Genomic DNA, 15,320 nt, shown 5'->3' on the forward strand with positions numbered 1-15,320 from the left:
TGTGTATATATATATATGAACTAAATGTTCACTACTTCAAAACCTTGTTTCACGGCATGTAATCATGATTACACCTTTCTTACGGAAATCATTGCCTAATCAACATCACTATAGTAGTCCTCGTCAGAGCTCAGTGTTTGCTTTGGTTATACTGACCTGCAGTTTGGAATGTTCATCGAGAAGTCGGTCATACTCCACAGTCAAGTTCTCCGCTTGCTTCTTCATGGCCTTCACATCACTATCGGACTTCTGGAGAACTGGGCGGCCAAGAAGCATCATATTTAGGATAGGAAACAGTACATTTTAGTAATCCTGAATAACTTATTAACTTTTGGGTATTTTCACAACTGTATAGACAATATTCCCTTTAACTTTACAATACTTTTTTTACTCAGCCATTACCATTTCATCAAGATAACCTAAACCACCTCTAAAGTTAAAAAGTGACGGTCACCCTTCTTTGTGGCTTCCAGCTCATCCTTCAGAGAGTTCACCAGGGCCTTTAATGTCTTGTTCTCCTCCTCCACTCCAACTCCAGAGGGTTTTTTGCCAACCTCTGGGATAGCAATGCCTGCATCCCTGAGTTTCTGAAATGATTAATTAATTTCTTTTAACAACTGTTTACAGGTTGTGGAACGCATGGAAGAAAATCCAGGACCCCTCTGGATTTCACAAACTGTTCTTGAAAAGGATTGAGAAATACATTTAAATGTAAAGTAAATGCAAAATTCTTACAGATGAAGCTGTCATCTCTGAAAAATCTGGCTAACCGGGCCCTCCCAGATGTGTGCTTGGGCACACAACTCCATGTATGCACAAGCACACATATTTTACCACGAATGGAGTAAGTTATTAATTGACTGAATTAATCGTAAAAGATGTCCCAAATGCTTTGATATTGATCAACACCAACAAAGTAACAGATGCTGACAAACAAACAAACAAACTTCTAATCTAACAGTAATATCTGGCATTATACTAACTGAGTGGAAAACAACCCATGTGCTACCACTTAATAAAGGTGGTGATATTAGTGACCTTGATAACGATTGTCCCATCTCAAAATTGTCACACCAACCTAATCCATTAGTCTTCGATAAATATACAGGTGGGCTCTGCTTTAATCAATCAATCTATCAAATCAATCAAATTTATTTATAAAGCCCTTTTTACAACAGCAGTTGTCACAAAGTGCTTTACCGAGACACCCGGCCTTAAACCCCAAGGAGCAAACAACAGTAGTGTTGAATTTCAGTGGCTAGGAAAAACTCCCTAAGAAGGTCGAATTTTAGGAAGAAACCTAGAGAGGACCTAGGCTCAGAGGGGTGACCAGTCCTCTTCTGGCTGTGCCGGGTGAGATATTAAGAGACCAATTGGATTAATAAATACATTTCTCTGGACTAAATCCAGAGTCTATTTGATTTTAGACTAGGTCAGAAGTATGACCACTTGGACAAGGACAGGGACAGCAATGGGCCCCCCAAACCAGGTAATCCGCAGGTGTGGACCAGGACCTCATCTCCTCCTAAAATTTAAAACTGGAGGAGACTGAGAAAAGTTAGTAGTACATCCCTCATATCCCCCAGCACAATAATATAGCAGCGTAACACCTTGGAACTGAGACGGGGGGGTCCGGTGACATTGTGGCCCTACCCGGGGGAGGCCCCGGACAGGGCCCAACAGGCAGGAAATCAATCCAGCCACATTGCCAGGCATCAACCAAAGGGACACCCACCAACCGCAACCCCCCTGAATGAGGGCCGAGTATTACAAGCAGCATACAGCCCAATTGCACAAATGCGCAACAGAGAGTCAACAACAAGCCAGTGACTCTTCCCCCGAAAGGCATTGGAGGGAGGGCATCCCAGTGGCGACGAGAGCCCACCTGGCAAGACAGCAAGGGTGGACAGTATCAAGCCTACTGGTCACCTTCACGCCCCCGGGCCAGGCTACACCTAATTATAAACTGTGCTGTAGAGATGAGTTTTTAGTAGACACTTGAAAGTTTGCACTGAGTTTGCATTTCTAACCTTAATTGGCAGATCATTCCACAGGAGTGGAGCTCTATGAGAAAAGGCCTTGCCGCCAGCTGTTTGTTTAGAAATTCTAGGTACAATTAAAAGACCTGCATCTTGCGATCTAAGGTTACGTGTAGGTATGTATGACTGGATCATTACAGCAAGGTAAGTAAGAGCAAGTCCACGTATTGATTTATAGGTTAAGAGTAAAACCTTAAAATCAGCCCTAACCCTAACAGGCAGCCAATGTAAGGACGCCAGGACAGGAGTAATGTGTTCAAATTTTTTGTTCTAGTTAGGATTCTAGCAGCCGTGTGCAGCACTAATTGAAGTTTATTTATTAATTTGTCTGGATAACCAGAGAGAAGAGCATTGCAGTAATCTACTCTAGAAGTAACGAAAGAATGGATTAATTTTTCTGCATCAGTTTTTGATAGAAAGTTTCTAATTTTTGCAATGTTTCGAAGATGAAAATAAGCAACTCGAGACATATTTTATATGTTCTTCAAAGGAAAGGTCAGGGTCAAGGGTAACGCCTAGGTTTTTTACAGTTTTTTGGGATACGACCATGCAGCCTTCGAGGTTCACAGTGAGATCTGCTAACAACGCTCTTTGTTTTTTGGGTCCTAAAAGGAGCATTTCTGTTTTATTTGAGTTTAAGAGCAAGAAATTCTCTGTCATCCACTTCCTAATATCTGAAACGCATGCTTCCAAAATAGCTAATTTAGGGGCTTCTCCATGCTTCATTGAAATATATAACTGTGTGTCATCAACATAACAGTGAAAGTTAATATTGTGATTTCGGATTACATCGCCCAGTGGGAGCATATATAGTGAGAACAATAATAGGCCCAGAACCGAGCCTTGAGGAACTCCAAAGCATACCTTTGTCAGAGGATATGCCATCCACACTAACAAACTGATATCTTTCAGATAAATAAGATTTAAACCAGGCTAGAACATGTCCACGTAGCCCAATATGGGTTTCCAGTCTCTCTAAGAGAAGGGAGGGATCAATAGTGTCAAAAGCAGCACTAAGATCAAGAAGCAACAGGACGGATGCGGAACCTTTGTCTGAGGCCATTAGAAGGTCATTTGTTACCTTCACGAGTGCAGTCTCAGTACTATGATGGGATCTAAAACCGGACTGGAGTATTTCATAAATGTTTTGTGTCTTTAGGAAGGCATTCAGTTGTTGGGAAACACATTTTTCTAAGATTTTTGAGAGGAACGGGAGGTTCGATATTGGCCTATAATTGTTTAATATGTCGGGATCCAGATTAGACTTTTTAGAAGAGGCTAAATTTCCCCAATTTTTTGTGAGTTTGGTACGCATCCGGAGGAAAGGGAGCAATTTATTATGTTCAGCATTGGCTGACCTAGCACAGGAAATAGCTCCTTAAGTAATTTTGTGTAAGTTTGTGTCACTTATTGGGTAGTCCTAATTCCGTAGTCAGGTGTCAGTCACCATCATTATGAATCATCAATGATTATTCAGCAAGAGTAACCAATCCTATTATCTCAAGTAATCATATACCATAATCAGAAACAATATTTTCATTGAGTTCATTAATTAACCATCTCAACTCAATAAATTATTTTGTATTGCAAGTGCCTCCATGTTTTCAGGCCAGGCTTATTCAACAGCATAAAAGTACAGACTTCAATACTATATAGATTACAGTGAACATAGAAAAAAAATATACAGCTGTGGCCTTTTTTTGAGACAAATCTTCTCAAAAAAAAGGGACATTAGGCACATTACAATTTGAAATCTCTGCAATAATGTGCATAATCCGTTAATGTTTGATGTCTATTCAGAGGTGAAAAAATACTACATTTGTTTAGAAATTATTCAGAATAATCGCATTTATAAACAGAACATGTATTAAGATGTTCATTTGCAATCATCTTTGGTTGGAAAAAAGGAGGATGATTTGGGATAAAACCCATGCCTGAACCGTGCAGCTCCAACTTCCGCTTGTCGATGCTATGTGTCAATGTGAAATTAATGGGAGTTGGGCATGTGGCTACGGTGTATCATGAATTCTCACAAGGAGAGCTGTTGCTGCCATCTTTGCATCCTTTGTTGTTACTAGCTACTGGAGAAAATAAAAACTACATAGAGCTACGATGGGTGCATTTACATTACTGTTAAAATGTAGTCTGACCACCGTAAAGCGATACCCCCAACAATGCTCAAAAGGCAGATGGTATCCACCCAAATCATCTGGGTACCTGGATTTTATCTCAATAGTACAAGGCAGCCTTAAGGAAGTGACTGGCCAAACCAACCTCAGCTAAGGTAAAAACTGACTTTAACTTGCAGTCCAATTGCTCTACCTCTGCCTTAGATAAGGCCCTCATTCATCTCAGAAGTAGAGCAATGGGACTGCAAGTTAAAGTACATGTACACTGCTGTTCAAAAGTTTGGGTTATCCATTAATCTCCGTTTAAACCATCAGTGTATCCTGTTCTTTGTCACCCTCACGATTAAGGCGGTATCTTGTTAAAAGCTCAGTATCAATTAATGTTTCTAAAACGTTGACCTGATTACGAGGCAGATTACCAGCAGCAGCCCTTATTTAGGAGATGGTTTTAGTGCTAAATCTCTGAAAAAAGTGTAGGAGTCTTAAAGTTTGGACTGACATGCAAATTTTTTCAGCCTTACTCCTAAATCAGCAAGTTAGAAGCTACTTTTAGCCTTAAGATGTTTTGTAAATATGGCGCCAGGTACACATCTCTGCGCAGTATTCAAGACTGACATGCTTTCATTCATCTATTTGCTGGTCAGAAAATGACTGTCTTAACATTTTATAATAAAATTCCTAGTTTTTAAAATGCTGTCAGTTCAACTTCAATGTAGCCTGTGTAAAGCATCCCACTCCAACTTACCTGCTGCAGTTTCTCATTTTCCTCCATGTACTTCTTCGCAGCGTCACTGGCGCCCTCGGCCTGCTTCTTGAATGCCTCGTTGGAAGCCATAGTAGTGGCCTGTTGAGAGAGCAGGGTGGCTAAACGTCTCAGCAACCTGGAAGGAGACATTTGAAAATGCACATTTTATGCACATTTATGGCCTACAAAAGAAGCCTGAGAGTGGGACTTATATAGGTTGCATCTATCATAAATAAGCCCTGAGGGCAATACATTTGCTAGGGGCACCTACAGATGCTTCCCATTCTAGTTACACGGACGTTGCACAAATGTCAATGCATTCGGTCACACAAACAGAATATCTGCCGAGCGCCCGTTCAGTTTCTGTATTAATCATTTATCAACACAACTTCATAACCATTAATACCCAAGCTCAAGGACATATGTAGCACTCCAGAAATACGGAGTTATAAGTTGCAGCATCCATCCCCCAAAAAAATGTTGAGTTCCATAATTCAAATCTGTGCACTTTTTGTTTGGAGAACAAACTCAGACCTATATTAAAAAAAAAAAAAAGCAGCCATCAAAGTGCATGTACCCAGCCTAAAACCCAGAAGAAAACGTAACAATATGATAGTGGATAGACAAAAACCTAGTTGGCTACTACATTCAGTAGCTACCTTATAGTAAACCTAAACAAACTGTTTACGGTTTGTTGAGAAAAAGGGCAGAGTACAGGAGGTGAGCCGAGGTTTTCAGGAGCAGCAGCCGACGAAGGATCAACAATCTACACTAAGACCTGAGACGGATGACGTACAACTACCCCCCTGGTGTTTTTGTATGAACCGAACAAACACCCCAGCAAAACAGAAAAATGTCAAAAGCTCTGTGAAGAAATGGGGAGGGCCTACACAGATCCCAAATAAGGACTATGGGAGGGGTAGTAATGTCTGGGGTCATGTGATAATGATAAAACAATCAACAATGTTGAACAATGTTGTATAATATGTATATCCATCTTACACAAAGGGAGGGAACTGAAATATGATATGGCAAACCAATCATTGTAGTTACGTAAAGTGTACCTCCCTCATGAGCATCATGAATAAAATAACTTTATAAAAAGGCCAGGAGGGTCCAATAACGGCGCTTTTTTGCTTTTCGAGCGAAGACTCAAGGAGAGTCTTTGTTATTGGACCCTCCCGGAACCCGGCGCTCTCTGTACTAGTGATTGACTAAATAAAGGTAGGAACTTGTAAGAGCTCTGTCTCCCTCTTGGTCTTTGTGTGCTTGATAATTTTTTACTAGAGATAGTAGTCAGTGAGATTCTGTTTACTCCATAAATCAAAACTTATACCTAGAGACTATATCAGTTCCCCGTCCAGGTCTCTAGCAGGCAACTGAGAGAAAGGGGTAGATGCGATCGTCGGTGAGAGGGTTTTTGTTACTGGTTTGCTCTAAGGTTGGGTAAAAAAGACATTCATTCCTTGAGGTGTTTGTTCTGGGTTTAAAGTTTATTTTTTATAGTATATGTTAGGGCAAGTGGGTTTACCAGGGATTCGTTCCCGAGAAGGAATACGAAACCGCCATAAAAAGATCTGTCCAGAACGCCTGGACTGACAGAAGATCAGCATTAGTTAGATAAGATAAAAAAGGGTTTGTGATTTACAGCTGCGAAATACCCAAACCTTGGAGAAAAACTGAAAATAGTTTAAAAACGGACCATAAGGGGACCTAAAGGCTATATAAAGCCAGTGCAAGTACGATAGGGCCAACTCTCAGTACCTCATGTCGGTGAGTGAACCGGTTCTAAAGAAGCCCGACTTTAATATTGTTGAGCGTTAGGAACCGCCGGGTGGCATTGATCGATAGGACCGTTCCAGACTTAGGATGCGTGTCTCAGGCCAGGGTGGAAGTTAACTGACCTTGCAGTGGGTCAAGTTACGCCTTACATGTCCAGTGCCAGTTAAACTGAGTTCGGTGTAATCCCTCCAAAGACGTAAAATCTAAATAAAAAGATCTAGGGCAAGTGTGAAATAACCAAAGACGCTTGGCGCTGTCACCTGATTAAAACTGAGGTCTGATAAATAATAGGAGGTAAGTTGATCGGGTGATCCCAGAGGTAAAGGCCGCGAAAGATTATATAGTATTGAAACGATTTATGGTGGATTCACTTGAAGAAAAATTCAGTTATCACCTAGTGATGGCCATTTGAGGCTGCAGGATATTATGCTGGCAGTACTCAGATTTTCGTTATCACAATAAAAGCCAATATTGAAATGTATAAGGAAATATAGTTACTCTAGTCTGTGAAAAAGAACAGACAAGAACAACATTGGAACGGACATTAAATATAAAATGTACAGACTAGATAAACTATAGTACCTTATATATTTAAATGATGGCTATTATTTTGAAATAGAGTTAGCACTGCTAGCATAATATCCTGCTGCTAGAAGAGTAATGAAGCCTTGAATGGCCATCACTATCATCAGCTATATTGATAGATACTGTAACAATGTCATTCACGAATGGCTAATTGGCTGTTAAAACAGCCAGTGGCAAAAGCCATATAGTTCATAGATGCCATTTGTGGTGAAGGAAAACTTAAGAAACGTTACTCAGTTTAACAATGGTTAATGGTGTCTAAAGAAATATTCAAACTTGAAGTGATGTTAATGCATGACAGAATTATATAATGTCAAGAGGCTATACCAACATGTGGCAGATGTATAGCTTTGTGGCATAGTGATTAAAAGCACAGCCTTTCACGTGGGTGATCTGGGTTTGACTCTCGGGAGGGCAACAAAGATGAATGTTTTTTATTGCAGGTCGGCTGCACTAGCCTGTACTAGGCTTGCCTTGTTTCTTGTTTTGAAGTACAAGAATCAAACTGAAATCTGAAGAATTTAGGTCTATGATTTATTGTTATTGAAATGTATCAAAATGGTACTGGGACGTTTATGAACATCTTGAGGAAGATCCTCAAATATACAGTAAAGAGGGGACTTCAGGATGCTGGCCTTCTAGGCGGAGTAATTCCTCTGTACAGTGTGTGTTCAATTGCCCATCTAAGTATTTTGTATTGGCCAGCCTGAGATATGGCTTTTTCTTTGCAACTCGGCCTAGAAGACCAGCAGCCCAGATTCAACTCTTTACTGTATATTTGATCTTCCTCAAAACCTACCAGTACCACTTCGATGCGTCAAAAACAAGAAATCATGGACCTAAATTCTTCAGAATTCAGTTTGATTTACATACTTAAAAAAAAAGAAAGCGTGTGTTACTTAGAGACTGGTGTTTTGTGGGTACTATTTAATGAAGCTGCCAGTTGATGGCCTGCAATGTGTCTGTTTATCAAACCACACACTAATATATTTGTCTTCTTGCTCAGTTGTGCACCAGGGCCTCCCACTGCTCTTTCTATTCAGGTTAGAGCCGGTTTCCGCTGTTTGTTGAAAGTAGTACTATGCATCATTGTACACTGTATTTTCTTGGAATTTCTCACATGGAATAGCCTTCATTTCCTCTTTAGATCAGACTGATGTGTTTCAGAAGAAAGTTTTGTTTCTAGCCATTTTGAGCATGTTATCGAACCCACAAACACTGATGCTGAAGATACTGAACTAGTCTAAAGAAGGCCTGTTTTATTGCTTCCTTAATGATCACAACAGTTTTAATTAATCTAATGATTAATTAGCTAAAATAATCAACTTGGATTAGCTTTTTTTTCAAAAACAAGGACATTTCTAAGTGACCACAACATTTAGCAGCAAAGCAAAACATGTCTCACTGTACCATAACCAGGGTTGGGGAATGTTACTTTTAAGTAACTAATTACAGTTAGTAGTTAGTCCCCATAAAGTAACATGTTACATTACTTAGTTTCTTTCTGTAGAAAGGTTTAAGTTACTTAGTTACTCAAAGAGGAGTCCTTCCATTCTATATTCACATATTGGTCACTTATGCCCAGAAGGCACACATTTAATGAGTTATCGTTACATATTCAAGTATTGCATAGACAATGTCAGTCACAAGCATAACATTATCAATCATTAATAATTATACACCAAGGGTGACTAATCCTATTCTCAAGTAATCATATTCCATAATGAGAAGAAATATTTGCATTTAGTTCTTTAAATCAAAAATCTCAACAAAAATCTCGACTTACGTACAACTTCAGGCCAATATAGATCAATTGAATTCAACAATGAAGAACAAAAAAACAAAATAAAATAAAAAAACACTGTTGCCTGACACTGATAAACAATACCTTCTCAAAACAAAAATAAATTAGGCATATTGCAATTTGAAATCTTTTTTGCAATAATGTGCATATTCCAATGTTTCATGACTTTATTCAGAAGTGAATAATTACTAAATCCTTTTTGAAATAATTCTGATTAATCACGTTTAGAAACAGAACGTCTTAAGATTTGCGATTAACTGTGGTTCTCCAACAGAGGATGATTGGGGATCGAACCACTGGTATAGTTATCGGGGGTGCAGGGCCTGTGCTTGGCCTCAATGATAAATAATTTGAGGCATTTGTATTCTATGAGGCTCTCTTAGACTTCGGCTGTGAGGTTATTCTACTCCCGGAGCGGCTTCACGTGCATATACAGCACCGTAAATTTTTTTTTCTTAAAATACAAGTGTAATAATTACATAGTCAAGATAGTAAACTGCGTGAACCCAAGCCTGAATCGTGCAGCACAGCCTTCTGCTGCACAAATCGCTAGTCAATGCTAAAAATCAATTTCAAATTAATTAGTTGGGCTTTGGTACAGTGAGGGAAAAAAATATTTGATCCCCTGCTGATTTTCTAGGTTTGCCCACTGACAAAGAAATGATCAGTCTATAATTGTAATGGTTAGTTTATTTGAACAGTGAGAGATGGAATAATAAAAAAAAAAAGAGAAACACGTCAAATTTATAAATTGATCTGCATTTTAATGAGTGAAATAAGTATTTGATCCCCTCTCAATCAGAAAGATTTCTTTAAGGGAGTGCCGGCTTTTCTTTTAGGTGGACGGCTACACCATGAACTCCAGCCACAAACTTGCTACTTTATAGCAGTGGTTCCCAACCAGGGGTACTAGGACCCCTGGGGGTACTTGGCCTTTCCACAGGGGGTACTTGAAAACACTCATGACACCATGACACCAATAAGAGTGGTTGCACAGTTTGGTTGGTAGCGCAACGGAGACTGACAAGTTGGCCATGATATCTGAGATCTTCGATACATTTGTGAAAAAACAGAGTTGCTTCTTAGAATCCCCTGTGCAAACATAACTGTTGATGAACAGCTATTCCCAACCAAAGCCCGCTGTTGATTAACACAGTACATGGACAACATAATAAACCAGACGAATTTGGGATAATGGTCTGGATTATCTCTGAGGTCAAAACAAAATACATGTTGAATGCAATTCCCTATCTGGGAAAAGACAATAGTTTATCTGACAATATCATTACGCGTCTGATGGAACCTTTCCTGGGGAAAGGAAGAAATGTAACCAAAGACCATTTCTTCACCTCCTTGCCACCTGCAAGCAATGTTTTGGCAAACAATACCACAATTGTTGGTACAATGAATAAATCAGATGAGAGATGTCACGCTGTACAGAAGCACAGTCAGAAAAATATTCAAGAAAAGTTCAAAAGGCTGGGAACACTACATATACACAATATACCAAGCAAAAGCTAAGAAAAATGTATGCAATTTGAGCACAATGCATCAGACAGCTGGAACTGCCCGAAACTATTGCACACTAAAACAGCACTAAGTATGGCGTTGATTTTATGGACCAGGTGGCATGGTTGTATTCGGTAAATGCCTATGGCCTGTTGTAGTCTTAAAACATCTTAGACCTGGCTGGCATCAATGGACATACTTTGCACAAACATTCCATGAATACAACTATAACCAGAAGGCGGTTCATTCTTGAATTGGCTGAGGAGATTGAATAATGGCAAGGCTGCCGGTCCAGCAGTGCATAAGCAACTTTTGACGGACACTCCTTCCCCACCAATAAAAAGGAGACGTTGTCAATTTGGCAGATGTGCAGGGAACAAAACTAATGATATCTGCCAAACATGTAAGAGAGCGGTTTGTGGTAAATGTACTAAAACAGCCATTACATTTTGCTTTTTTTGGGGGGCATTGATAATGAAACACGCAGAACACGTCTTTCATTCATGTGATGCACACAGGCTTATGATTATTGTGCTTATGCAAAAAGAGAAATGTAGCATAAAGACTAAAAATGTCTTCTCATTGACACTGGACCGTGGTATTTGGATTGATTACCAGTTTTACTTGAAACGCACCACAAGTTGGCATTGAGAGTGAAAAAAACTATGGTCATTAGTAGAAGGGCAGGGGTTATAGCCGATTGCTGGCAGTACAATCTGATTATTTCCCTAATGTGTGGCGCGAGCACCTCTTCACATTGTCTATAAAGACTATGCTTGCTAATATGAAAATTGAAGCATGCAATTCTTCCATTATATCCAAGATGTCTCTCGCCATCAAGTGGCAAATAAGCAAGCCATTTTTCTGCACCAGCTGAGAATTACAGCTTTTAAAAAAGGGCAGACATTAATTTAGCTTTTCCAGTGGTTATTTTAAGATATAGAAAAAACACACTAAGGGATGAGGCATGCATATCTAGGAGTATTCCTAAAAGGAGCTTCCTGTAAGTTTATCAAGTGCCGTAAAAAACATTTTTCTTTTTTTTTGTACTTCTGGGTCAAATTGACCAGTTCTGGTGCTTCTAGTGTTAAACTGTAAATAATTGTTTAATATTTTAATAAATAATATGGTAACTCAAACGGTTGGTAACTAAAGGACAAAGATGGCTGTAGCCAGATAACTGATTATGTAGTAAGGAAACAGATGTGTAAGTGCAAAGTCTGAAGAAATATCAACCTCTCTAGAGCAGTTGTTCTCATACGTCTCCTCAGGAATCCCAGCAGTTCCATGTATTAAATGTGTTCCTGAGCAAGCACACCTGAATCAAATTATCCCTTGGCTGCTTGATTCCGGTAAGCTAATTCATGAGTGCAACAACATTCTGAAACCGTCAGGAAAGGTTTAAGAACCACTGCTCTAGGCTGAAGGAAGAGTGTTCCAGGCAAGAGAGAGACAGGAGTGGACAGGCCGGGATACTCACACACACAAAAGCAGGGCAAAGCCAGCAATGTATTCATTCCTCTGGGCCCTGAACAGCTTCATATGAATGTGATCCACAGCCACGGGGTTGTTGGTCAGATCCACAGTCTCGGTCACACTATACTTCCGCACCTCCCTAAATGCATCTACATAAAATGAGACAAGCATAAAACAAAAACAAAAAAGATTAAAGCAGGGCGCGATTGGTTTCAGCCACTTCACAAATGTGTACACAATTAGTAGTGATCAACACCTGAGAAGAAAAGTTGACAATGTGTGTATTAGCCACTTACCAATTAGTAAAAAGACTAGAATGGCAATGGCTACCATGAAGAAAGTGTTTCCATATAATACAATTGTTTGCACCAGACGAGATTTGAATATCTTGCTCCATCTGGAAGGCAGTCAGATCATTTCAAAATGAACAAAGAGGCGAAACAAGACAAATTGGGCACATACGGGAATGCAGTCTTATCTGTACACAGTACATAGTCATTGAAACCTCAAATAAATTACGAAGTTACATACTTGTAATATGTAGGCGCACGCACGCACGCACACACTACAGTAGCTAGCCAAATAGCATCAGCCATCCCAAATAAAGATAGGTGTTGCCATTTAGATTAAACTTTCTTCAATAGATTCACTTTTAAATGTATTACCATCTCAGGAGTTAAGTGCAAGCAACAGGGCTATTCATTACTGATTTTGCCAGTAGGCCTACATACTTAAACTGCAAACTCTCCAATATGCTCATTTCCTATTGCTCTTAGTATAGTACTGACCCATCATATAATGGTCTTCTTGATTAATATTTTTGATGAGCGACATTACTCATCAGCTACTTGATGGTGCAATTATCCAAGACTGTATGTGTTGACGCCACCACGATTCTTGTTGTCATAGGTATATAGGGGTTTACTTATTTGAATAGTTTGCCAGGTTTACAATTACATACAGCAGATCAAATTCATACTGATGAAAATTAAGAGACAGCTCAGGGAAACTGAGAAAGAAAAGTTGACAGCTTGCATAGGTTCAAATTTTTAGGATGTAAAATAATGTCGACCAATGTTGGCCAACTGGTTTTAATAAGGAATATACAGCAATATAAGTTAGTTGTAGCGTTTATGTTGTCAACTTCACAACCTTTCATGGGTGGTTTTACAAATTAGCAGCAGTCAGGATAGTCTAAAAAAATTACCAGAACTTTGAGTCCCAGGAACTGCTATTCAAGAACCTAAAGGGTACCTTCAGTCCATTGTTGTGTGCGTTTCCACCACGGTCTAATTTTCACAGACCTGCAAAGATTAGGCAAACTAGTCCCCTCAAGTATGCAACATAAGCTATACAAAGCTACAGACAGGCATCTTTATTATTTATGCATCACAGCAACCAGGTCACACCTGCGGATTACCTGGTTTGGGGGGACCGTTGCTGTTCCTGTCCTTGTCCACCTGGTCATACTTCTGACCTAGTCTAAAATCGAATATACTCTGGATTTAGCCAAGAGAAATGTATTTATTATTCCAATTGGACTCTTAATATCTCACCCGGCACAGCCAGAAGAGGACTGGTCACCCCTCTGAGCCTGGGTCCACTCTAGGTTTCTTCCTAAAATTCGACCTTCTTAGGGAGTTTTTCCTAGCCACTGAAATCCAACACTACTGTTGTTTGCTCCTTGGGGTTTAAGGCTGGGTGTCTCTGTAAAGCACTTTGTGACAACTGCTGTTGTAAAAAGCGCTTTATAAATACATTTTGATTGATTGATTGATTGATTGACCAGGGAGGAGATTCAAGTTGTGCTGATCATGATTTATTGGTTTGCAATTGTGGTCATTGAGTCAATGGTGGAAAGGAGATTAGTAGCAAAGCGGTTTCAAAATGCCCGAAATGCTAGACGTGTTGCAATACAAATAGTGTTATTACGGAGACTGACCATAAGACGACAGACGGATTCATGCCATCGCACACAAAGAACAAGAATGGTAGGATTTCTTTTGTAGGCCTATATAAGTTTAAGTAAATCACAATTGGGAATAATATTATTGTAAACTACATCGACTTATTATTGGCACCTTTGTGTGTGTTTCAGATAGGTGAGTACTACAGAATGCTTTGTGTTTCTCCATCCGTTTGGGTACACAATAACAACAGAGTGGTGGGAAACCGTGGCTCCATCTTTCACCAAGGCCCAGTGGATAAAGAATTTCAGTATGTCTAAGGACACGTTTCTGTACCTGTGCTGTCGATTGCAACCAGAACTGGGGGGACATGACACTGCTGTTGTGTACACATTGGGGGAAAAAAGAAAAGGATTGCCATTGCACTGTGGAAACCTGCGACCAACCCAGAGTACAGGAGCATTTGTCATTTGGGAGTCGACATTACTACGGTGTGTCACTATAGACAATTTCTGCAAACGTTGAGAATGCTTTTGGCAGACTGAAGGGCAGATGGTGGTGCTTGTTAAATCGAAATGACTGCACCACGGTCAAATCCATGGTGATAGCATGTTGTGTTCTGCATAACCTCTGAAATCAATGGTGATGAGTACAGACAAGAATGGGGTGTCAGTGCATTAAACCAGCCTGACAGGACTCTGCCATCCACTGCAGAGGCCAATGGGCTAGACACACGTACAGGTCTGAAGTACATAATTAGACCTGTACATGCGTCTAGGCCCTCGGCTTCTACAGTACACCTGGTTTTACAGGTTTGTTCTTTTTCTGTTGGGATTTAATACATATTTATACAGTGAGCAAGACAGTGAGTTGGAGTTCTTCGGTTTTCAGATTTACACAAACAGCCACTATACACACATTTGGTTCCAAAACTATTTATTTACTTGCAAAAATGTAGATGCAAAATACAAAGAGTACTGTAAACTAGCAGCAATCTGGGTAGCATTATTGAACATTTAGATATGGCAGTAACATAGTGTAAACTAACAGCCATTGGTAGAATTATTATTGAATATTATAGATAGATGAGTGTAATATGCTTATGAATGGTGTCATAGTAAACTACAACTACATAGTGAGAATTTAGAAAATATAGCAAGATAAAGCAATAATATACAAAACTACATGGTCAATGTACATAACACGTTTTTTTCCACCCGAGACTCGAGGAATGCCAACTCTCGTCTCCTTATTGCCCTTTACGCGTCTCTCCGATAATTTCCTCTTTATTTGAGCTCCAAATGCCTGATCACAGTTTCACTTACGTGTTTACTAGAAAGTTTC

The 15,320-nt window shown here is 39.6% G+C and overlaps 1 protein-coding gene across 2 annotated transcripts in view; it reads right to left on the minus strand.

Moving 5' to 3' along the window:
* The window catches only part of bcap31 (B cell receptor associated protein 31), a 35,424-nt gene that overhangs the window by 6,642 nt on the left and 13,462 nt on the right, over positions 1-15,320 (minus strand). For both annotated transcript variants that reach the window (XM_020044423.2, XM_010866857.4), the window contains exons 3-7: positions 12,366-12,466; positions 12,074-12,218; positions 4,914-5,049; positions 455-587; positions 157-257 (exon numbers count right to left, since the gene is read on the minus strand). In XM_020044423.2, the coding sequence (XP_019899982.1) occupies positions 157-257; positions 455-587; positions 4,914-5,049; positions 12,074-12,218; positions 12,366-12,466 (616 nt within the window). The remainder of the gene's footprint in view (positions 1-156; positions 258-454; positions 588-4,913; positions 5,050-12,073; positions 12,219-12,365; positions 12,467-15,320) is intronic.

Source organism: Esox lucius, chromosome 12, assembly GCF_011004845.1.
Source record: "Esox lucius isolate fEsoLuc1 chromosome 12, fEsoLuc1.pri, whole genome shotgun sequence".
Taxonomy (NCBI): Eukaryota; Metazoa; Chordata; class Actinopteri; order Esociformes; family Esocidae; genus Esox; species Esox lucius.